Source organism: Camelus bactrianus, chromosome 3 (genome assembly GCF_048773025.1).
Source record: "Camelus bactrianus isolate YW-2024 breed Bactrian camel chromosome 3, ASM4877302v1, whole genome shotgun sequence".
Taxonomy (NCBI): domain Eukaryota; kingdom Metazoa; phylum Chordata; class Mammalia; order Artiodactyla; family Camelidae; genus Camelus; species Camelus bactrianus.
Genome location: NC_133541.1, coordinates 60,771,695 through 60,795,195, shown reverse-complemented (window position 1 = coordinate 60,795,195; position 23,501 = coordinate 60,771,695). Strand labels below are relative to the sequence as shown.

The window sequence follows — 23,501 nt, the reverse complement described above, 5'->3', positions numbered from 1 at the left end:
CGGTTAAAGAAGAAAATGTTACTTTAAAAAAGATGAACATATAATTTATTATCCAAACTAGGACACTTTGAGTGAAAGTCATCTTGGAAGTGGATCCTCTAGCACTAGTTAAACCATTAAGTGATCGTTGCCCTAGCTGACAGCTTGACTGCTACTTCACAAGAGACTCTAAATGAGACCCACTTAGCGAAACTATTCCTGGATTTCTGACCCTCAGCCACTGCATGAGAGAGAACTGTTTGCTGCTTTAAATACTACGTTTGGAGGTAGTTTGTTATAAGGCAATACAAAACTAATAAAGATTTTATTACCTGGAAGTGGGGTGCTGCCATAATAAAGACCTCAAATGTAAGTGTGGCTTTGAAGTGCAGTGGGCAGAAGGTGGAAGGACTTGCAGGAGAGTGTTAGTGAAAGTTTGAAGATCCTTGAAGAAATTGTTCATACGTGTATGGTAACTTTGAGGAGGCTGCAGATGAGGTCTTAATAGATTAAAAATGTCTTACTGGAAATAGGAGTAAAGTGGTAGTAAGTTTAGCAAATTTGTCACCTGTAGTTATGTGCAAAGTAGAAAATACGCCTAATGAACTGGCTGACCTAGTCAAGGCAGTCTCCAGCCAGAATATTACAGATGTTACCTGATTTCTTCTTGTTGTTTATAGTAAAATGTGAGAGGAGAGAGATAAGTTAAAGGAAGAACTGTTAAAGAAAAAGGAGCCAGAACTTTTGGGATTTGAAGATCCCCAATCTCTCTAGGTGACAGATGATGCTAAAATTAGGAAATGGCTCAGGAAAAGAACAAATCCAAGGCACAAACAGGAAAGTATGAAGATGAGTTTGTAGTTGTAAAACCCTTTAAGACCTCAGAAAGATCTAGCATGGTGCCTTACAGTATTTTCATTCAGACATGCAGGGTGTGCCTGACAATACCTCTCAAATTACAGGGCTTCTAAGAATTTTAAGGGTGTGGTGCACCAAAAGCCCAAGGCAGAGAAAGGTTTATATGGAAGAGATTTACGTTGCTTTGTTTAATGGTATAACGCAAATAAAATTCACATGAGAACCACAAGTTTATAAAAGAATTATATTAGCAGGATATAATTTTTTAAAAGAAAATCTTTAATTTTTATATTAGTGGGCTGTTTGCCAGGCTGGACTGAAAGGGACAGAGCACCCAATGAGAAGAGGCTTTTGGACATCCCAACTTTTCCAGGCAGAGACAAGTACACAGCTGTAAATATGGAAAAAGAAGGATGACACAGTGAGAGGATCCAAGAGACCAGGAAGTAGAGTTACGAGCCATGGAGATTTACTCTCAGGACTTCAGTCTTAATCAAGAAACTGCCAACCTATTCTCAGGAGGATTTCAGAATTCCTGTGAACCGCGTATCTCATTTCCCCCCTTTTAAACACATCTATTGTGGTTATCCCATTTTATATTAAGTGCGTGGAGGCTGATACTGTGTGTCTTTAGTATACAGGTCTTCCAATCAAGAGGAACTCCATTTAAAGAGCTGTGCTTAAGGAAGTACACCTGAAAAGCCTCATCCACACCTACAACTGACTTGGCTTTCTAGACTCTGAGTTAATGCTTTAATGGGATGAAAGTTTAGGGAAGTTTCGGTGGATGATGAGTGTGTTTGGCATACTGGAATGATGTGACTCTTTGGAGGTCAAATTGTGTTAGCCAGCTTCCTGGTATTCATGCTTTTGCATAATTCCCTCCCACACCATATCAAGGATCATCTGTGGGACCAATAGAATACAGAAGTAATGGTACATCACTTTGAGTGATTTTGGCTTGTCTCTCTTTGGGGAAGGCCAGGAACTATGTTGTGAGGACACTTAGGCAGCCCTGTGAATGAGCCATCATGGAAGTGAATCCTCTATGACCAGTCAAATCTTCAGTCCAGCCAACAGCTTGACTGAAAACTCATGAGACCCTGGGCCATGAGACCCAGCTAAACCACTGCTGGATTCCTGACCCTCAAAAAATATTTTTAGTTTCCAGCTGTTAAGTCTTGGGGTAATTTGTTATACAGCAGTAGACAACTAATACAAGTTTACACATTGCTCCATGTCTTTTACATGTCTCCTTTAATCTACATTTTTTTATCCTTGCTATCCTGAAACATATTTGTTGAAGTTAATTTGTCCCATGATTTCCAGAGATTAGGTTTTTCTGATTGCATAGCCACTGTGTTTAACACATTCTCTACATTTCTTAGTATCAGGTTCAAATTTTTGACAAAAGTTTTTAATAGGTGACATGTATTTTTTCCTTTAAGAGGCATATAATGTTTCCTTATTTGTCATATTAGCAGCTGTTGATGTGCAATAAGTCAATTATTCACTAATAATCTCAAAATGATAATTTTCTAATTTTATCATTCCTCCCTCATTTATTAATGTATGTATATAGAAAAACTTCTCCTCATTTATTATTTGGTTACTTGTGGTACAATTCATGTAAGAAAGGCAGGATCAATACTCAATTAATTACCTTTTTAAAAAACTGGTTTTCAAAATAATGAATGATTGCATAACATCCTCCAATGCTGACCAATTAGATGCTTTTTGTAAGTTTTATTATCATTATGAACTCATGAATTAAGGGACATTTGATAATTTCACATGTTCCAATCCATTGCATTTGATATGTTCCATCCTGTGCTCAAAGGATTTCAATGAACCTGTGTGTCCTTATTAATACTCAAACCGTCCCATCTTTGGCCAGAGGGATACTTTTCAGTTGTGTCCTGAGTCAATTTGACATGATCCTAGTATTCTATGGTAGCTTCCTTGCTAAACTGCACAACCAAACGTTCCAGGCTCATCTTGTACATTTCTTGCACCTAGCTGAAATTAACTACTGCTCCAAGGGCTTATGGTATCTTTGGAACAGAGTTGTTTTTTAAAAAATGTATTTTAATGTAGTCTTCTTCTTTATAGGTTTTTCATTTCCCTACCATTAGAGCATAAAGATATCTTGCTATCTTTTCTTCTGAAGGTTTAGTAGATTTTCCTTTCACATTTAAATCTTTAATTCACCTGGAACTGATTTTTCTGTATGGTGTTAAGCAAGGAGGTCCAATTTCATTTTCTTCCATATGGATATCCAGTACCATTTATTGAAATGCTCTTGCTTTTCCCTTTGGCCTGAAATGCTGCCTCCGTCTTAAATCAATATTCCTTATAAGAGTGCATCTATTTCTATACCTGTATTTCAGTACAGACATACTTTGTTTTATTGCACTTAACTTCATTGTGCTTCACAGATACTGTGTTTTTTAAAAATTGAAGGTCTGTGGCAACACTGCATTGAATGAGTCTCTCTGCACCATTTTTCCAAGAGCATTTGCTCCCTTCATATCTCTGTGTCAAACCTGGTAATTCTCAAAATATCTCAAACCCTCCACCAGCAAAAAGATTATAACTCACTAAAGGCTCAGATGAAGCATATTTTAGCAATACAGTATTTTTAAATTAAGGTATATACTTTTTAAAAAAGGATATAATGCTATTTCATACATAATAGAATATAGTTCAATGTAAAAATGACTTTTATATACACTGAGAAACAAAAAAATTCATGTGACTCATTCCATTGTGGTATTTGCTTTACTGCAGTGGTCTGGAACCAAACCAGCAGTATCTCCAAGGTATGCCTGTAGTCCTTCTTCTGACAGTTAGAAAAGGCGGATAAAATAGAAAACAAACATCTGAAAGCATCAGAGAGCTGATGAGGCAGTGGAAAATCCAGATGGAAAAAAAGCCAGAATTGTTGAACCCAGTATGTATGATAGCTTTTTTCTGGGGTATCAGCTGATTCTTGAGAAGATGACTGACAAGCTGAACAAAGCATATGACTAACTCCGTGAGTTAAAATGACAAAAACTGGAGTTCAGGGCCTACCTTGGTTGACTCTACAGACTTTAAGTTGAGATCTCAAAGGTCTATACCCTAGGAAAAAGTTCCAACTAGAAGCAGACCTGCTCAGATTCCAATCATCTCAATCACTGACTAGATTAAGGTGATTTTGGATTAGTAGGGCCCAAAACTCCTGCTAGGAGACATAAATCCTTTCTGCAGAAAATATCATCATTTTAGACCTCTAATTATAATTTCATATACCAGTTCTGGCATTCATCAAAAATAACATAAATTAACAAATTTTTATAAATAAAAATTACATAAGTAATATAAAATAAAAAAAGCCCATAAAAGTAAATAAGACAATATGATAAAAAATAAACACAACAAAGAAACAAAGAAGCATCAGGCAACAGCAGACCCACAGTTACTATACACAAGTTTTTAAATTATTATGCTTAATATGTTTGAGGAAATAAAAGATCAGATTGAGATAGATAACTGGATAGCTAACTGGAAACTATAAAACAGAACCCAACAGAAATGCCTGAACTGATAACAACCAAAAAGATAATAACTGAAATAAGTGCTTTAACATATAAGTTTAACAGGAAATTAGAAACTATTAAAAATAAAAGAATTAATTGAAAGGTAAGAAGTATTCAGAATGAACCACAGAGACAAATAAATGGAAATAAGGGATAAAGTGCAATGATCTACTATACATTTAAGTGGAATACCAGGAGAGCAGAGGGGAGAGAGCAGAGCAGAAACAGTAACTGATAAGAGCTGAGAAAAAACAGAATGAAGACATCAGGTCCTGGATTCAAGATGCATTACAAACCTCAAAATTGAAAACAAACAAATTAAAAAAAAAAAAAAAAAAAGAAAAGAAAAAAGAAAAAAATGTAGTCACATCATAATAAAACTGCTTCGATTTTTGGACAAACATCTTAAAAACAGCCAAAGGAAAAAACAGATTCCTTTAAAGGGGCAAAAATAAAACTGACATTATTTTTCAAAAAGAGAATTGGAAGCCAAAAGCAGTGGAATGTATCTTCAAAATGATAAAATAGCTACTAACATTTTGCTACAGCAAAAAAGTTCTTTGAAAGTGAAGGTAAAGTAAATAGTTTCAGGATACAAAAACTGAATTTGTTACAACAGACATCTACAAAAGGAAATACTAAAGCATGTTCTTCAGGAGGAAGAAATAAGATCCCAGATAAAAGCTTAGAAACTCCAAGAGTCATGAAGTACAACAGACAAAGTAAATGTCTGAATAAATATAAATGCACATTAATTACATAAAAAGAATAATGTCTTAAGGAATTTAGGAAATATATATTGAGGAAACACAATGTATATAACATGGAGCAGGGTAGTAAACAAAGTTGATGTATTCTCAGGTTCTTACATTGTCCAGGAAGAAGTATAATATAAATTACTAAAATAATATATAACTGTCAGGCTTATGGGTTGGAAGAAATGAAATAATTAAAAATAATCTCAAAGAAGGCAAAAAAGGAGAAACTCAACACAGGAGAGATGGGACAGATGAATACCAAATAACACGGTAGATTTAAGTCCAGGTAAATTAGTGTATTACACGTAACTCAACTAAACAATCCAATTACAAAAATACTATCAAAGCAGATTTTAAAAATACATTCTTGCATATAACTCTTCAGGTTAAAATGCTTTTCCCACTATAGTTATAATAAAATCTAAACCCTTCCCTGGCTTTCAAAGCAACCATAACTCAGCCCTTTCCTACCCCCAAACTTACTCGTCTTGTAGTTACTATGCTTCAACCAGGCAGGCCTTCTTTTGGTTCCTGGAATTTCCCAAGGTAGTTCATGCCTCAGGGTTTTGCGTTATTGTCCCCTCTGCAAGCAATGGTTTCCCCAATTTTTGCAAAACTGGATTCTCCTGTCAAATAGGAGTTTAAATAGCACTCTTTTAGAAGCTTTCTTTAGTCACCTAATCTAAAATACTCATCTATTTTAACTCCCTGCCTAGCACTATTTTATATTTTTCTTGCTTATTTATGGTCTATTATCACTAAAATGTAAGAGGGAACTATGTCTGCTCTATTTACCCCACTTTCCCTAAGTCCAAAACAGTGACTAGGACATGGTAGATACTCAATAAATAGTTTATGAATGAATAAAGCTAATTTAGGTTCTAAACAGGTCCTTTCTTATGGTTTTGTTTATTGGCTTCGTGGTGGTTGTTTAGACTTTCCTGACACCACATTGTATCAAATGATATCAAGATCCTATTTATGTACATTAGTAATACAGTATGTTAGTGCATTGTATAATGTGTGTAAAATTTGCAGTTGTCCAACCAATTAGTCAGATATGTAAGTGCCGTCCTCACTACAACTACAATAACAAGTAAATAAAAGTTCAGAGGAAGGCTATCCAACTATCAAAGGGTTGCAATACACTTCTGAAGAACATGTTCATGTTTTCCCCAAATTAGAAAGATGAGAGTAATAAAGGTGGATGTTACAAAGCACAAGTTTTTTTTTTTTTTTTGGAAAAAAAAATCCTTTTATACATTGTTAAGTAAAAAAATTAATCAAAAAATATTGCCCCCTTACAGAAAAGTTGTTTTAGAGGGGTAATTCCAGTAATGATGATTGATGCATTTTGGTTACTTCATTTTTTACTCTTTGTTCTATACTTAGGACTTTTTTCACGTCAAAGCAACCATATAATTATGTCTTTCATCAGAAAGACTAGTCTAATAGCTTTTTAAAATAGCAAGATAATATTCCACTAAGTATACATGATAGAAATTTGACCAATCTCTTAATTGCTAACGATCGTTCCCAATTTTTTACTATTATAAGTATTCCTAAAACTAACATTTTTGTCCATAAATTATTTTAAGGGCAGTTTAACTGGAGTGATTTTATCTACAACATTCATTTAAATGGTATTTCTCAAGGGGATGAGGGTGGGCAATACACACAAAAAAAGATTCCAACTCTCTGGGCATTTATGTCTAATTAGGAAAACAATATACATTATGGGGTGGGGTGGGGTGGATTACAAAGGCACCACATAAGAAAGTGTAATTATATACTGGAAATTTCTTAGAGAAGCCAATCTGGAAAACATTTTGCAAAGAACGTGGAGCTAGACTTTGAAAAAGTGATAGTTCTTACTGGTTGAAAATGTTCCAAGTAGGTGCAGGTGTAGGAAGAGATAACTTAAGTAGTTGAGAACAGTTCTCACTCAGGACAATTTATAGCAAAGCTCAAATAGTAAGCAACCAAGATTTTTATCAAAGAGTGGATTCCTAATTCCTTTCTCAAAAACTACCGAATTTTTTCTTAATCTCCATCATCCACATCATTTTTCCCCTTTCATAATTTCCCCCTTTCTTTGTACCTCTGTCAAAGACTCTCATCTATTTAAGTAATGAAAATAGGTAAATCCCTCTACTTCAAGGCATGTAACCTTACATAACATTATAATTACTCTGTGGGATAAAAAAAGACTAGGAGATGCTGCCTTAAAACATACTGTATGCATTTTAATATTTAAAAATATTACTGTAATAGAAATAAAAACATTAAAGGATATTAACCAAGGGTTATTTATCAACTTGCCATACGTCAAATAAGGAACATAGAACCCCATGATCTATTAAAAATTAGCAGATAACGAATACTGACTGTGATTTCCTTTTGTGGGTTTACTCTGGCAGGAATGGATTCCACCCTAATAATTTCAGTCTTACTGTCACATAGGAGGATATGCTTTCTGAACCTCAATAAGGCTGTCAGGTTTAGGACAGATGTAAGACCCCCTATGTAGGAAATGAAAGAGTAAGAATTCATAGTACGTGTTGTCACTGACAGACTGATAGCCACTTTCCTTCTTCACCTTTTATTCCTCAAGGATAGCAGCTGCTTTCCAGATACACCAGCAAACGAGACTCCAGTCCTCTCTACCACACTTAACCATTTGCGGATGCCCTGAGGCTTGTCTGTTTACAACCTTGTCCCACACAGCAGAATTGGAACTCTCTGGATTCATGCTCAATAGGATCTGTTTCACGTAATATTTCCCAGCCCCACCCCACGCCCAGCTGTTTCCAATGTTAATACTTATTCTTGTCACTGATCATCACGCCATTCATCCCCCAATAAACAAAATTTAAAGTAAAAACAATTCATACTCCCAGTCTCTATCCCCCTTTCTAATATAAAGCAACTGCCCTGTGCATGCTTCTTTTGGATGGCTCAAAATTCTGACTTTATAGCTTGGATATCATACTTTCAAGGTACTTTAGTAAGGGGGATGAAACTTAACATCTCTAACCACCTCTGTCAACTCAACTTTTCTAAATTCTTCTGAAACTTCCTAGTTTCCCTTCGCAATTCCAGCTTTGCGACAAAACTAGACCCTATGGCAAAAAGAGATCCCACAGATGAAAGTGCAGATACAGCCAGGATTTAAGCAAGGATCCCCAAATTAGGAGATTAATTTTTGGGTTAAAAATACTCTGTATATACATTTCAAGCCTGCCACTAATACTATGTACAGCCAAATAAAAAGATAGAGGTGACAGGTACAGAAAACAACACAAAATTCTGAAGGTACATGGGAGTTCTTTTTTGAAAAAAGAGCCAACAACAACATAAAATTAGGAGGTATACGGGAGTTTGACTTTTTCCCTTCTGATTTTAAACTAAAAGGAAACCGTCCATATTAGAATGTATTAAACAGGCAGAATTCTCTTCCCGGTTTCCCTGCGCTTGGTGGATGTCCTTCTGGCTTCAGCTGGTATCTGTGAATAGCGAAGAAACTTCTCACGATCAGATTCCACTGCCCTGAGGAAGGGTAGAGCTGGAGGACCCGATAAAGCCGGGAACAAGACGACAAAGGGACACGTCTGTGGAGATCCGGAAAGTCTCCAAGAAGGGACAGTCAGAAACACGAGAAAGTAAAAAGAGAAAGAGCGTGACTGAGCCGAGGTAACTACTGTGTTGTCTCAGCCAGAGCGCGGTCTGCGGTTTTCTTCCGCACTAAATCCGCCGGATCTGGGGTTGGCTCCCACTCCATTCACCAACCTGCACCTCCATCACCTTCCAAAGCGAAGGTGCGCTCTCGCCCAAACCATCCAACCTACCTCCGGATCCTCGCAGGCGCGACAGCGGCGCGCCGTCCGCCCACCTACCTGTGCTGCGCCTGCGCCTCCCCGGCGCGCTCTCAAGGTCAGCACCGCCCCCAGCCTCTAACCTAGCACCCACGGAAGTGGCAATAGAGGACGTCCTGCGTAGCCTCACCTCTGCGTGGCGTAGGGTCGCCGGCGCTCAGGAGAGGGGAGGGACTTCCTGTCCCGCGCGAGCAGGACTTCCGGCAGAGCCGGAAGACCCGCTCTCTCGCTGTGTGGAGTGGATCCCGGGTGCAGGGTCGGGAGCGGAGGTCAGGGACGGTCCCGGCGACTTCAGGGCGTCTGGCCCACGACCTGTCCTTGACGCCATGGTGAGTCTATCTGTGAGGGCTGGAGTAACAGCAGTGGGGAGGAAGGGGCCGGGAGGTCAGTTCTGTGAAGGGAGCGGGTCGGGTACTCAACTGAGGATGGAGCGGGAGGGAGCAGTAGGATGAGCGGTAGGGCAGGACCTACCACCTGTCCCAGAACGCCGAGGCCCCTGAGGAAGCAGTTTCTGTCCTACCCAACCGCTAGATCTGTCCAGGAGTACGGGGTAGATAGTCAGAATGTTAATGGCCCTTCACTGTGTACGGCCTGTGGGGCCAGGTGGTCCCATAATTGACCTTGCCCGGTTGATCGTCTCATTTCATTCCTCTGATGCAGAGCAGTGGCCAAGAACTTCAGATCTTAGAATGCCTTTAGCTAGCCTATACAGGTGAACACAGCAGATCCTCTTCTTGTAGAGGATCAACACCTGTAACTTAAACAGCAAAGTCAGTTATCTTTCGAATTAAGGCATTTGGAATTGGAAAAGGTGTCAAATAAATCCTGCCCTAATAAGGAGGGTCTTTATTCGAAAGGAACATTGCAATTGTAAGGGCAAGGGGGAGGGAGCTGTTGGAGTAGGGAGAATGTCCTGACCTTAAGGTCTGCAAGAATCTCAAAGGTTAGGCAAAAGGGTTTTTTCTTTTATAGGGAGGAGTAAACAAGGCTAAAAAGAACTGGGTGTGCGGAAGTGAGATCAAAGGGTCGTTTGATTGGACAGTAGATCAGAGAACATTTTACCCTCAGGCCTGTGTGTTCTGGGGAAGAGCTGTTTAGGAGGAGCTGTGTCTTGTTTGAGGCTGCGGGTGGGCCAAAGTTCAGGAACCTGGGGGAAGAAATCTTAAGCAAAATTTGGTTAGCATTTTGTTCCAATTGATCTATGAGAAGAATTCAACTAGTGATTTATGAAGCAAAGAATAGGAGTTTGCAGATGCTATGTTTGGCCTTGTTACAGGTTAACAAGGAGGTGGGTCATTCCTGAGTCTTACCTAAGTCCTATGAGGACTGGTTGTTCTTTGCGATAAGCTGTTTTCTGAACACAAGAAGGTGGCAGCTGAGGGGATTTCTCCTGCTTTTTCCAGTATCACAGGGATCCAGTAATGTTCAACACTGTCAGTTGCTTGACTATATAAAAAATTTCAAATTCTCACCTGGAGGAGATTCTGTCTTGGAATTTAGTTTCAGTTTGCCATATTTTTTCAGGACCAAATGTTGACATCATTTAGCTATTGTGTATAATGATTGACTTTTGAATGACTTGTAGAAACTTAACTGACTGAAACAGAACTTCAAAATAACGCGGTTCCTGGTGCACTCTACCAGCTAACCTATGACTCTTGGGCATGTGTGTTTGTTTATTTTAACCTCATGACTAGTACAATTTGTAATAATTAAGAGTTTTTTTCTCCTTTCATATCAATAAAATTAGACAAAGATAAGGAACAGTAGAACTGAAAGATAATAACTAGCTTAACCATCTCTCCCTCTCCCCTGCCTTGCCCCCACCTCCCATTTTATAAAGGGAAGAATCTGAGGTCTAGAAATAGACAGTGACTTACCTAAGGTAGCAACAGTTTGGCCCAGTCTGAACTGTAACTCAGATCTCCAGTTTTGAAATTTAAGCTCATATTTTGATAACTTGATCTGAAAAGTTGAAGAGAAAGTGTAATTAAAATCTTTAAATTTATAATTGTGCCAGAGAAGCTGAACGTGAACCTATTCTCAGTATTCTGTAATACTAAAGCCAGCTCTAAAAAGGTAGTTTTAAGATTAAGTAAAATGTCACTTAAGAGAATGTCACCAGGGGCCAAGTAGTTGACTCCATTTTGGTATTGCTTTTATTTCTGAGTTAATTACTAACCTCTGGGCTTTAGCTTTCCTGGCTATGAAATTGATAAGGTCTGTATATGCATGGGTGGGCAATGCCTGGAATCCCTTCAAAAGAAAGGGTTTAGTCATTCAGTGAAGTGAATAAGGGCTGAAATTATTTAGGATTCAGCTTAGTTGAATTGAGATCTTGTGCACTACTTGGGCTATAATGAAAAGAGAGTAGTACTTGAACTCAGAAAACCCAGATTCTGCCCATTATTAATTATATGAACTTAGCAAAATCATTCAACTTAGATAAGAATTCCAATTTCCTTCTAGATAAGAGACTTGGAACTTGACGGGAATTAAAACACCTTTTAACTCTTATATTTATGATTCTGTGACTTCACCAAGGACTTTTTCAGAATTTTCAGAAAGTTTCTGATGAAGTAAAATTGTATCTGATTTCCACTCTCCTTCCCACCCCACTTTGGTTTCTCAAGTTTGATTTTTTTTTTTTGTTAATTCTCCTTTTCATTTTTTAATGTATCATGTAGGTAATACTTAGAATTTGTTGATACGTTTGACCAAGTATTTCACTACTGTCTTAAAGGCTAAAACAGGATGGAAAACAAAGCCTTGGGACACTTTGATTTTATTTTTGTTTTAATTGATAAAACTCCTATGATCCAGACTAAAAATACTGAGTATTCACTCTTAATTTTTTTGCTGTCATGTTGTGAAAATGGATAGTCCGTAGAAAATTTACTGAAGGAATAAAACTTTGTTTTATTATCCTTTTCTTTTTGAAAATTATAGAACATCTAATCAGATGGCTTTCCCCACAAGTTAGTGTGATTTGTGAGAGAAAAACAGATTAGAATTAACTCCTGGAATTGCAGGAATCTCATGGCTTGTTTTATCTATATAGCATACTGTGGAAACTTCTACCGATGAGATTGTGCTGTTTGTGTTGATAAAAAAAAAAAAGTTTATGAACCTCTGCCTTAATCAGAATTAAGGAGAAAGTTTTCTTTTGAGGGGGTAAGGAGGGATGTTGGGAAGAGATAATGTGGTAAATGTTAGAGGAGAAATATATGTAATATGTTCAAAGAGTTATACAGAGGAAAAGTGATTCAAATGAGGGTGGGGAGCGGGCAGGAGTCATGTAATAGGTGACTTTAAGTGAGTTTTGAAAAGTGGGTTAGGACACTAGTTCTTAACTTGAAATGCTTGAGATGCTCTCAACCTGTGATGCTAGAGGATTAAAATGCTTATCTGGGCTCCATTTTTGGAGGGGTGGAGTTTCAGAATCTAATTTTTAATGTGTTTTACTGGTAAGTCTGAAACTGGTAGTCCTTAAACCTCACTTTGAAGGAACTCTAATGCAGAATTTAGAAACTTTGGAGATATTGGAGTATTTGTGCTGAGTGATAATCAGACATGTGTAGTTTGTTGATATGGTGGATTACTTTAATTGACTTTTGAATGTTGAACCACCCACAGATACTTGGAATAAATTCCACTTTGTCATGGTGTATAATTCTTCTTGTATATTGTTGGATTTGACTTGCTAGTATTTTGTTTAGGATTTTTGCACCTATAGTCATGAGAGACACTGGACTGTGGGGTTTTTTTCCCCCCTTGTAATACCTTTGCCTGGTTTTGGTATTAGGGTAATGCTGGCCTCAGAATGAGTTAGGAAGTATTTCCTCTGCTTCTGTCCTCTTAAAGAGATTATAGAGAATTGGTAAAATTTCTTAAATGTTTGGTAGAGTTCACCAGTGAATCCTACTGGGCTGGGTGCTTTTTGTTTTGGAAAGTTATTAATGGATCCAGTTTCTTTAATAAATACAGGCATTTCAGAATATGTATTTCTTATGTCAGTTTTGGCAAATTTATCTTTCAAAGAATTGGTTCATTTCATCTAGGTTATAAAATTTGTAGGCATAAAGTTGTTCATAGTGCTCCTTTATTATTCTTTTAATGTCCTTGGATCTGTAGTGATATTCCCTCTTTCATTTCTGATATTAGTAATTAGTGTCTTCTCTTTTTTTCTTAGTTAGCTTGTTCAAAGACTTACTGATTTTATTGTTCTTTTCAAAGAACCAGCTTTTGGTTTCATTGATTTTTCTCTGTTGGTTCCATCTTTTCAGTTTCATTGATTTCTTCTCTGATTCATATTATTTCTTTTCTTCTGCTTACTTTGGATTTAATTTGCACTTTTTCTTATTTCTTATCCTTAGGTGATCCTTAGGTGATTGATTTTAGATCTTTTCTAGTATATGCATTCAGTGCTATAAATTTCTCTCTAAGCACTGCTTTTACTTTACCCCATAAAATTTGAAAAGTTGTGTTTTCATTTTCATTTAGTTTAAAATATTTTTAATTTCTCTTGAGATTTCCTCTTTGATCTATGTGTTAATTTAGAAATGTGTTGTTCAGTCTCCATGTATTTTGAGATTTTCTAATTATTTTCTGTTACTGATTTCTAGTTTAATTCCATTGTGATCTGAGGGTAGACATTGTACAATTTCCATCCCTTTAAATTTGTTAGATGTTTTATGGCCCAGAATGTGCAGCTTGAAGGATGGATTCTGGTGAGGTTTCATCAGTTAACCACATAGTGGCAAAGATTTGGGTTTCTTCTTAGTTCTCTGACTTTTCCACTACTTTCCAAAATAGGCTTAGTTCACATAATAGTAGAGACTATTCTCTTGGTTACCATTTGGTTGATTGAAGATTGACTCTTAAAATTATTTATATTTTGGGTGTTGACCACTTTTTAGATAATTAATTTGTTTGCTCTGGGATAAAAGCTTAAAGCAAAATTAAGTTGATTTTAGAAAATGAGAAGATATTTTCTATAATGGTCATTTCTAAAAGAGAATTTACTGTTTTCTTACTGCTGTGCCATGATTTTCCCATGTTACTAAGTCAAGAATGAACACCAACTTGCCTCAGAGGAACTTTGAAGAAATAAACCTGTTCTGTAAACTGCCTTCCTACTCTTTCTATAACACTTACCCTTGAGTTATGGGGGAAAAAATCTTAAAGTCTTGGTGAAATGAACATTCTCTTAGTTTTGATTGAACTGAGTATGCCTTTTGTTTCACCAGACACTTAAAAGTCATGCTCTTACTTCAAAAGTATTTATTTGGTCTTTCATTTATTGTTTATTAAGCACCATCTTGTATGTCATGTATTGTTTTGGCAACAGGCATGTAATTGTTTATAAAACAGACATTCCTACCTTTATGGAGCTTATGTTTTATTAGAAGAGTCTGATGATAATCAAATAAGACATAATATATGTTAATTGTTGTAAGTGCAACAAGGAAAGATAAAACAGTAAGGGAATAGAAAATGATTGGAGTGGTTAATTTAGGTAGAGTATTTATGGAAAGCCTCAATGAGGAGGCGACAACAGATTTGAATTCATATATGTATGTGTGTGCACGTATATATATCTGTGTATACATACACACACATACACTCAGCCTATATACTTGGTATCTTTGAGTACATATTTATGAATGGCACCCTAAAAAAGTGTTGTAATGTCAAGCATAAAGCTTATAATGTCTTTAGCTATAGTATAAATCTTTCAGTAAAGTTATATATTATCTTTCCATACAGTGAACAGAAAAATTGTTTTTAAAACACTACATATTAGTAGATGATATTGTATTTTATTTAATAAATTGCATTTTTTGTGCTGCATAATTTTGGTCTTTTAAGTTATTAGAGTTCTTCAGAGGATACAACTTAGTCACTCAGAATATCCTGATTTTTACATCGTATCTTTTACTTATATAAAACAGATTTATTAATTCTGTTGTTAAAGTAGAATTAAATATCTTTTATGTTCTGACCCTAAACAAAAGATTTAGAAAAACCTGAAACAGTTTCAGCTTTTGATACTTTGATGTTGAAGTGCTTAGTGTCTGATTATGTTTTATTTATTTAAAAAAATTTTTAAGATATTATAAAAACCAATCTGCTCAAACATGCATATCTTTAAAAATGACTTTGGGAAAAGTACAACGAATAGATGGCATTGAAAGTCTGCTTGAACTAGAACTAGATGACCTCTATAGTTTGTTTCAAGGTTCTATGGTTCTGAATATGTGTCTTTGAGAATATTGTTGATGTACATTTAGTTGAATGTACATTTAGTTGAATGTACATTGAGGGAACAAAGGAGGGAATCTTCAATTTTATGAAGTTTAAGAAAAGTTTCACAAAGGATCAATTAGACTAGGTCTGTAAGGGTAAGTGGAAGTTTGTCAGGTGGATGAGAAATTGAATTTTATTTTTTTCTCAATAACAATAATAGCTACATTTATTTAGCAGTTAATAACTATCTATTCCACTTACATTGATTAAATCCTTTTGAAATAATTCAGTTCTTGGGTTTTTTTCAGCCTCCTATTTTTTTTTTTTTACATCCATGTTTTACCTACTTTTTTTTTTAATCTCTATTTTACAGAGTAGAAATGGAGGCACAGTAAAACTAGAGTTACTCATCCAAAATTATACAGCTGGTGGTGGTGGGATTTGACTTCTGACTCAGGCTGTTTGGCCACTCTACTGTTGTGTCAACCTTACTATTTATCTTTGATAAGGTTTAACTTATGAAAGGATTGAATTTCAAAAATATTTTCCTACAGAAATATAAGTGGTGATTATAGTTTTAGAAAATCCTTCCCAGCCTAGTTACTATCTAATTTTGCATCTTATATAGTGTTAGAGAAATTACTACTGTCATGTGTAGCACTAATGATTGGCATTTCTCAGATGCTAGATACACCCGACACTGCTGCAGTGAGTCAGAGTAAGGATTCCCTCATGTTCTTTCCACATGAGCTGCTTTCAGAATTAAGGCACTCCTTCCTACCAAACCATTAATTTCCTTTAAGCTTGGAGATGAACTTCTAGTAACCCTGATGAGGTGAGGGGCAATTAGAGAACTGGAGATGTAGACCTGTGGTGAATTGAAATTTCTTATCAGTTTAAGCATTCAGTGTGTCACATGTGTTCCGAGCCTGTCTCACTGTCCATTTTCCTGAGGGCTCTAAGGATTGACTTGTTCCTTTTCTTTCCACTTGGATTCCACCTATTGTTTGCAACTAGAACTATATTTCCTCCCTGAGTTGCAAAGAAGAACATAAACCTTCTCTTCTTTCCCATATGTTCAGTACACACAGTAAAGATTTTACTGCTAGAAGAATTTGCAAAAGTCATGTAACTTCTGGCTGACCATAAACTAAATAATTATCTAGCTAGCTAGCTATTTATCGTAAAGATCCTTTAAGGAAAAAAAAAATAGAAGCACTAGATGATAATGATGAATCTTTGCAATACATTCTTGGAAGTAGAGAGATTTGGATTGTGAAGAAGAGATGAGATGGAAAAACTAAGGGGCATTGAAGAGAGAAAGGGAGACTTTTGTCCACCAGTGAAAATCACTGATGAAGAAGGAACTTCAACAAGCTGTTCTGCTCCATATTATAAATACATGATTCTAGACTGCCATCAGTTAATGTCCTGGGTAAGGCACTTCTACTGCTGTTGCTGTTTTTCTCTTTTAAATAAACTTACACTTTTATCTTTGTGATAAATTGTAGAAGCCTTTTGAAATAGTAATCTGAATTGCTTATTTTTTTAATACAGTTTCAGTATCTGCCCTTTACACAGTGCTTAGCTGATTTTTGTTATCTTTTACCTGTTGATTGCCACTGTTTGCCTGTATGCAGTGATCACTTAGAAAAAGCACTGCCATAGTTCCCTGCTTTCTTTCCTTGAAAGAAAGTCATACTGGAGGATTCTGCCCTACCAAAACTTCATTGACTGAAAGTTGACTAAGTATTTTTTATCATTTTAGAAGATTTTGGCCATTTTTATGGTGAGTATAAATGAGTGATTAGAAAATAGTTCAAATTCTTTATGGTTTATGGGCATATGTATGTAAGCATAAATGTTCCATGACTAGAATCATTTGTTTCTGGATACTGTCTTGTTCAAAAGAGAAGCCATGCCTTTTTTTCCTCAAAAAGTTTTGCTTTTATTAGTAGTTAAATTCATTAGTAGAATTTTGCTTTTGTTTAAATCTATGCTTCCTGCCTCCTTCCAATGCTTTCCCCACTAGGTTAATTAAAATTAAGACAGTGACACCTCACTGTATCATTTATTTGTAGACAGTTAGGTTGTTTGGATAGGTCAGATGTTTCATGTTGAATGTATTAATCTTTTCCTAATCCAATTTTTAAGACAAAAAGGAAGTGAAAAAGAATCTGGATAACTGCAATTAGAATTAATTGCCAACAAAGTATGTTTTCCAGTCAGGAGGGACAGATGAGAAAGCTTTGCTAAAGTTCCGTCGTGTAAGTAGTAACTTTAACTGAGACATTAGTTCTTTAAAACTATTTCCTAATTTTGATTTCAACAAACATTTATTGGCTACTTGATTTTGATAGAGAGTTTCTCAGTCATTCCTCTCAGAAGTTGTTAAGGTTATCATGGCTTTCTCTTGATAGCTACTAAAGTTTTTTTCAGATCATAAAGTGAATCACTTAATAAGAGAGAATTGGCTAGGTATCTCAGAAAATTTTTAAAAAATGACTGTAGGACTATTGGCATTCAGAAATCTCCTGAGAGAAACTCCTGCAAACTGCTAGTCGAGGTGAGAATGCTGAGCAGTGGGCTAGGTGTACTCCTTTACTTTAAGTTGGAACTCTGATTTCCTTTCAAATCTCCTATAAATGTTATCTTATTTAATTCTTAAGAGGAAGGGATAATTATTCATTCCTGTTAGCAATACCTGCATATCATAGGCTTTGATGATGGCTCAGAAATGGTAAATATGTGAATGCCAACAATCCATTGTTTACTTAATTAAAATATTATACCCATCATCAATAAGGTCTTTTGCAATTTTGGAGATCATTTGCCAACTCTTGTCATTTTGTGGATAAGGAATGAGTCCCAGAGAAGGCTTGTCTAATTGCTGTACTATTGCTAGTTAGTGACAGAACTACCTCGGTTCTAGTGTGTTTAATTATTCAACATATTAAAATATTCACAATGAATGCATTTTTTAAACAGTTAACATTACGGGTGCATGTTCAGTTTTCTTGGCTTTTGTATATGGCTTAAAATTTAGAGCTAAGCTGAAGTTTTAGTTTTAAATTTGTTTAATGAAGCTTTGTGCACTTACCGAAGTTATAAATTTTAGTTTGTTTGAAAGAATTTGCAACACATATTGCATTAAATTGAGAGGATTATCTTGTAATAATAGCTATAACTCTTCCTCTGAGGTATGTAAAAAGCACAGTATATCGTCTTTTAATCTTAAGTTGAAAAATTTTCTTCTTTATGCTAAATAAAGTTCAATGTTCAGCACATATGGGAACCTGAATGTAGTGAAGAACAGTGGGCAAATTTATACTTTATGCTTTTATCCTTTTATTTCATCTAAAATGTAAATACTCCACTTGTATTGAAATCCTGCCATGTAAGGCACTTTCCTGGGAGTAGGACTTGTACTGAAGAAATGAGATGAATACAGTTTTTAGTGGGAGAGGAGAGACCCTTAAATCACAGCTGAGCATGATAAAGGCTATTTTTGGAATTAAACATGTTTTTTAGCAAGGAAGGTTTCCTAGAGGAAGTGAATGTTGAGGAATGAAGAGGAATTGATTTGAACAAGCAAGATGATTTGCACATGTCAAATATAAGTTTATTAGTTTTGACTAATAGCTTTTTTGAATATAGATCTGTAGAGATATTTTCTATAATGTCAGGAAATACTCTTGCAGTTAAGAAAGAGTGGCAGAAGTTAGGGATGTGTTCTTCCATTGAACCTTTTGTTTGTTACTTATCAGTATTATAATGAAAAATTTATGTGTGTTTTGGCTAGAGATAAAGTAGCTTATTAACATCTTTAAAAATATTTCATTCTTCATCAACATTTTAATGACGATATGGTATTGCTTTATGAGATACTGCATAATTTATTCAACCCACTGTAACTGGAAAATTATCTCTTGAAATAAACAACTATTAATTTCAACATTAATATGTTAAAATGGCTTATGGATTATATTTATTTAATATTTAATTAAAATGTCCTCTATTCTTGTGAAAAAGTATCTTTATCCTTGCCCTCTATTTGTTGTTGGTCTTCCACTTTGCCTTATCAGTTTATATTGAAGAGAATATCTTAGGTTTATTTCTAAGTTTAGTCAAATTCTGAAAAATGGCTTTCGTTTCATCATCTTCAGCAGAAAGTCAGGAGCTGCTGTTTTTGAATATAGTTATGTCAAATTCATGTGTTCTACTATGTTGTAGGTCTAATTAAGATATTTAGGTTGCATCTAGGCATTGTATTGAGAGTTTGTAGTTTTTGACCTTAGTTTTAAAGTACATTAAATTTTTTATTCTGAATCAGGAAATAGTAAAAATTTCTGCTTGTTCTGTTTACTTTAAAGAAATTAAAAATATACTTTGTGCTGCAAAACAATGATGTTGGCAAACCAAACTAAGTCTGTAAGCATTTAAATTTGAAAAGCTATGTGTTTTGAGTTCAAATCATAGTTGTTGATAATTACATTTTTCAATTCCCTTTGTATCATCTCACCATCTATGTATATTATATATATCTTTATTTGTAGTAATAATTTGAGCTATATGAAATTGCTGTTTTGTAGGTCAGAACAGCTAAATACCTGATTTCATAGGATTCAATCAACAAGTCTATATTAAATATCAACAGGTGACTTTATCCGAATTCTTTGACTGTTTTCCTACCAACATCTTTTGTTTTTTCATTTCATTTGTTCAGCAAAGCCCTCCTTTTCTTATGTTTAGGTCTGTTTATTGTGTCTGTAAGAGCTGGAGCTGTGGTGTACAACCAGATAAAAGGCCATAATAACCCATATAATCAGCCCTAGGATTCTAGAAATATCTATGGGGAGTAATTTTCCTTGCTTTTTCATGATTATTTTTTGCTTTTACCTGCTTTGGCATTGTATGGAAGAATTTCTCTTCTGGTTGAAATTTAGACAACCCTCAGTTCTCTTGAAGAACCTCTTGGAAGTAATTGTCTTTAAAAACACAGCTTGGGTCTGTCAGTCAACATGTTTGAGTTCATCAAACCTTTCTTCTCAAATTTCTAGACCTCCTCTCGGACACATTGCCAAGATCCTGACCTTGGTATGGTTATTCTTCAGGATCTCTCAAACTTTGTCCGCTTTGGTGCTTTCTTTGGCTCTCTTGGTCAGCTACTTAACTGTCCTGCAGATTTAACCTCAAATTCCAGATCAGTCATTTCTCTGATGTTGTACCTGAACTACTGAGTCATGTAGACTTGAATTGCTTGGCAGTCACTTATTCAGTTCTTATGTTACTTTTTTGTTGAACTTCTCAGGACTTTCTGCCCCTCTCCTCTTTTGTCTTACAGCTTAACTCCCCACCCCATCATGGTTCTTAGGAAATGATCTGAGGACTTTGGAATGATATATAATGTGCTTTCCAAAATGACTGTATTCAGTGGAAAGCCAGATATCAAGAACCTTGACCTGTTTTTTCCCCTGCCCTAGTCACGCTATGTAACTTCTGAAGACCTCAGTTTTTAAATTTAATACAGTCTCTGCACCTATTTGTACCTCTGTTCAGTAGGACAGGGTCTTATAAAGTTTTACTTTCAACTTATGCCTTTAGTCTCATCTATTTCTGACTCTTAAGTGATTAAATTCCCACAGTTAACTCCTTTCTAGATTATTTAACAGTCCCCGTATATTGATTCCTTCCCTTTTGCCTTAAACATGTACATTTTCCCCCTTATAAAATGTATTTTTTATGTGAACCACTCTTGTAATTGTCAGAGATTCCTCTTATTGCTTAATTTTTCCAAGGAATAATTATGCCCATTATCTTGTCTTTACATAATCACTTAAGTTTAATCCTTACCTACTGATACTTTTCTTGCAGAGATAATTATTAATCTCACGCCTAATGCCTTTTTTCCTCTAAAAAAATCTTAATTCTTTTAGATTTTGCTCTTGGTTTTGAAACTGTTTTAGTTCAGCTCTTAGGGTGTTGCTTGGACTATTTCAGCGGATTTCTAATTTAGCTCTTTACTTCCAGTTACTTTCAGCCCTCCACTTTATTTTTCCACTATAGTGGCAGGAATATCCTTCCAAAATATATTTGATTTAGTTACTTTTAGGCTTAGGGTCCTGTACTTACTTCTAAGTACCTACAGGAGAGTCCGTTGTGTAGAACCCTTACCAAAATCTAGCCATGTGAAACTGCTCATTCTTTGGGCTCATGCCATGGATCTTCTTTGTACAAATAGCTGTATCTGTCTAAACTTCTGTTCCTTTCCTATCTGACAGTGGGATACTACTTTAACCTTGTAACACTAGTTTAGATGTCACCTCTGTGAACAAGTCTTTCTCAGCTGTCTCATGTGGATTTAATCACTCCCTTTCTTGGAATGCTCCCATAACAGTGGGCACTGACCTCTACTCTACTGCTTATCACATATTATTGTAGGTGCCAATGAGTGGTGGTTAACATTTTGAGAGTTTGATAAAATCAACACATGATAGAAGAAATGAGTTTTCCTTTCACCTTGAACATAGATATGGATTGTTTCCAAGACCTAAGTAGACTAGACTGTAACCAAATCAGTAGTATTTACATAACAAAAGATAGACAAAATTTTAGATAGTTTTTTGCCTACAGAAATAGGATTGGAAAGTAGTTTTATCATTTGGAAGTCTAGAAAAACAGTTTAAATAACAAGATATTTATCCAGAACTATTTAGGGTTGAGAATATTTTACAGTCTAGAGGGCTGTTTTGTGTATTTTCTTCAGACTTCAGCACTGCCTGAACAAAGCATCCCTCATTGCTGCCTTTTGCACTAAGTCATTACTTACCAAGCAGCTTGCTTATAATTTTACTTCAGTAGTATCATTAAGACAGTAATCCAGTGGAGCACTTGGTGAACTTGAACATCTGATCCTCTTGATAGCTAGCTTATGTCTCACTGTAAATTAATTGATAAAACTCTTATAAACCTGATTATTGCCAGTCTGTCTCATGGAGATTGATTATACCAGAAAAACATGTTTTGTGTGTGTGTTCTGAATCGTGGAGGCTGCAGCCAAGGTGCTGTCCCTGGAAGCCTGTCGGAGGCTTGTTAGTCCAGTCCCTTGAGTTTCCTTCAGTCTACAGCTTTTCTGTCAGTGGATCTAGGATTCTACCAGTCACCCAAACTAAGACATCCTGAAATAACCTTTGAGACATTTCCTGTCTTTTTCTGTAGTTGTTTTCCTTCATGTTCAGTCACACTCAAAGTTTGATTGGTTTTCTACTGATGTACTTTTATTTTTGTTCTTTCCTTCCTAGTTTCAGCTGCTTCTACCTTAGTTTTAGGTTTTTCTCTTTAATTGCTCAATATATTGCTGTGTCTGATTTTCCTCATATGTTACTTGCATCCTCCTACCCCTGCCTGTTAAAAGCCTACCTAGGTGATCTTTGTAACACCTCTGCTCAGTGCATCCTCTTGGCTTTAAAGACTCTCAACAATCTAAAATTCTATCATCATCTTATTTCTCACAATTCTTTGTCATATGCTAAAGTCTGCTTTGGTTGAGCTGGGCTTTTTGCTGTCCCATGGTTACTCCGTTCACATTTGTCATTTAGCCTGGAATTCCCTTTCTTGACTTCAGTTTTTTCATCTATATGAAACTTTTGTGTCCAGTTTTTTGAATTTTTATAACTCTTGTTCATAGTACAGTTTTGTACTCCAGTATTCTCTTAATATATTTGTTGTTATCTAATATGGTAATGTTGGATTGTAAGTTCTGTTAGGACAGATTGTTTTGTAGTAGTGTCATTCATTTCATCAGATGTCAAGGGCCCTCCTGTGTGTAATTACTCTGAGTATTTGGGATATAATAGTCAGTGAAACAAAAAAGTCCTTTGCCACGTTCCTAGTAATAGCCAGGAAGATATTGGATGTATGTTAGGCAGACAGACTGTACTTGTTAATTAATTTTTTGTTTGCTTTTCCCTTTTATAGATATAAATAATTTTTATAGTGATGCAATTTGAATTTGTAGTTTTTTTTAACATTGTTTGGCTGAGACCCTAACTCATTTGTCACATAGTATATAGTGATTCTGTATAGTTCTTATAACCATAGTAAGAGAGCCTGCACCCCTTCTTCCTTCAGTACTGCTACTACCTGTGGTACAGGTCCTCCTTTCATACCTGGGCAGTTGTCTTAATGTTGCTGGGCTGTCC

General features: G+C 35.7%; 1 protein-coding gene and 1 long non-coding RNA gene across 14 annotated transcripts in view; one reads left to right on the top strand and one right to left on the bottom strand.

The window, feature by feature from the left end:
- Nucleotides 1-9,205, bottom strand: part of LOC105074783 (uncharacterized) — a 58,587-nt gene extending 49,382 nt beyond the window's left edge. For 10 of the 12 annotated variants that reach the window (XR_006727416.2, XR_012505502.1, XR_006727419.2 and 7 more), the window contains exons 1-2: nt 9,073-9,175; nt 5,660-5,802 (exon numbers count right to left, since the gene is read on the bottom strand). This is a non-coding gene — a long non-coding RNA (uncharacterized LOC105074783). The other 2 variants (XR_012505504.1, XR_006727417.2) reach the window with 2 other exon arrangements.
- Nucleotides 9,206-9,231: 26 nt separating this feature from the next.
- TMEM161B (transmembrane protein 161B) overlaps nt 9,232-23,501 on the top strand; it is a 66,463-nt gene continuing 52,193 nt past the window's right edge. Inside the window, exon 1 of one of the 2 annotated variants that reach the window (XM_010962412.3) lies at nt 9,232-9,380. In XM_010962412.3, the coding sequence (XP_010960714.1) occupies nt 9,378-9,380 (3 nt within the window). In that variant the 5' untranslated portion in view covers nt 9,232-9,377. The remainder of the gene's footprint in view (nt 9,381-23,501) is intronic. The other variant, XM_010962413.3, reaches the window with a different exon arrangement.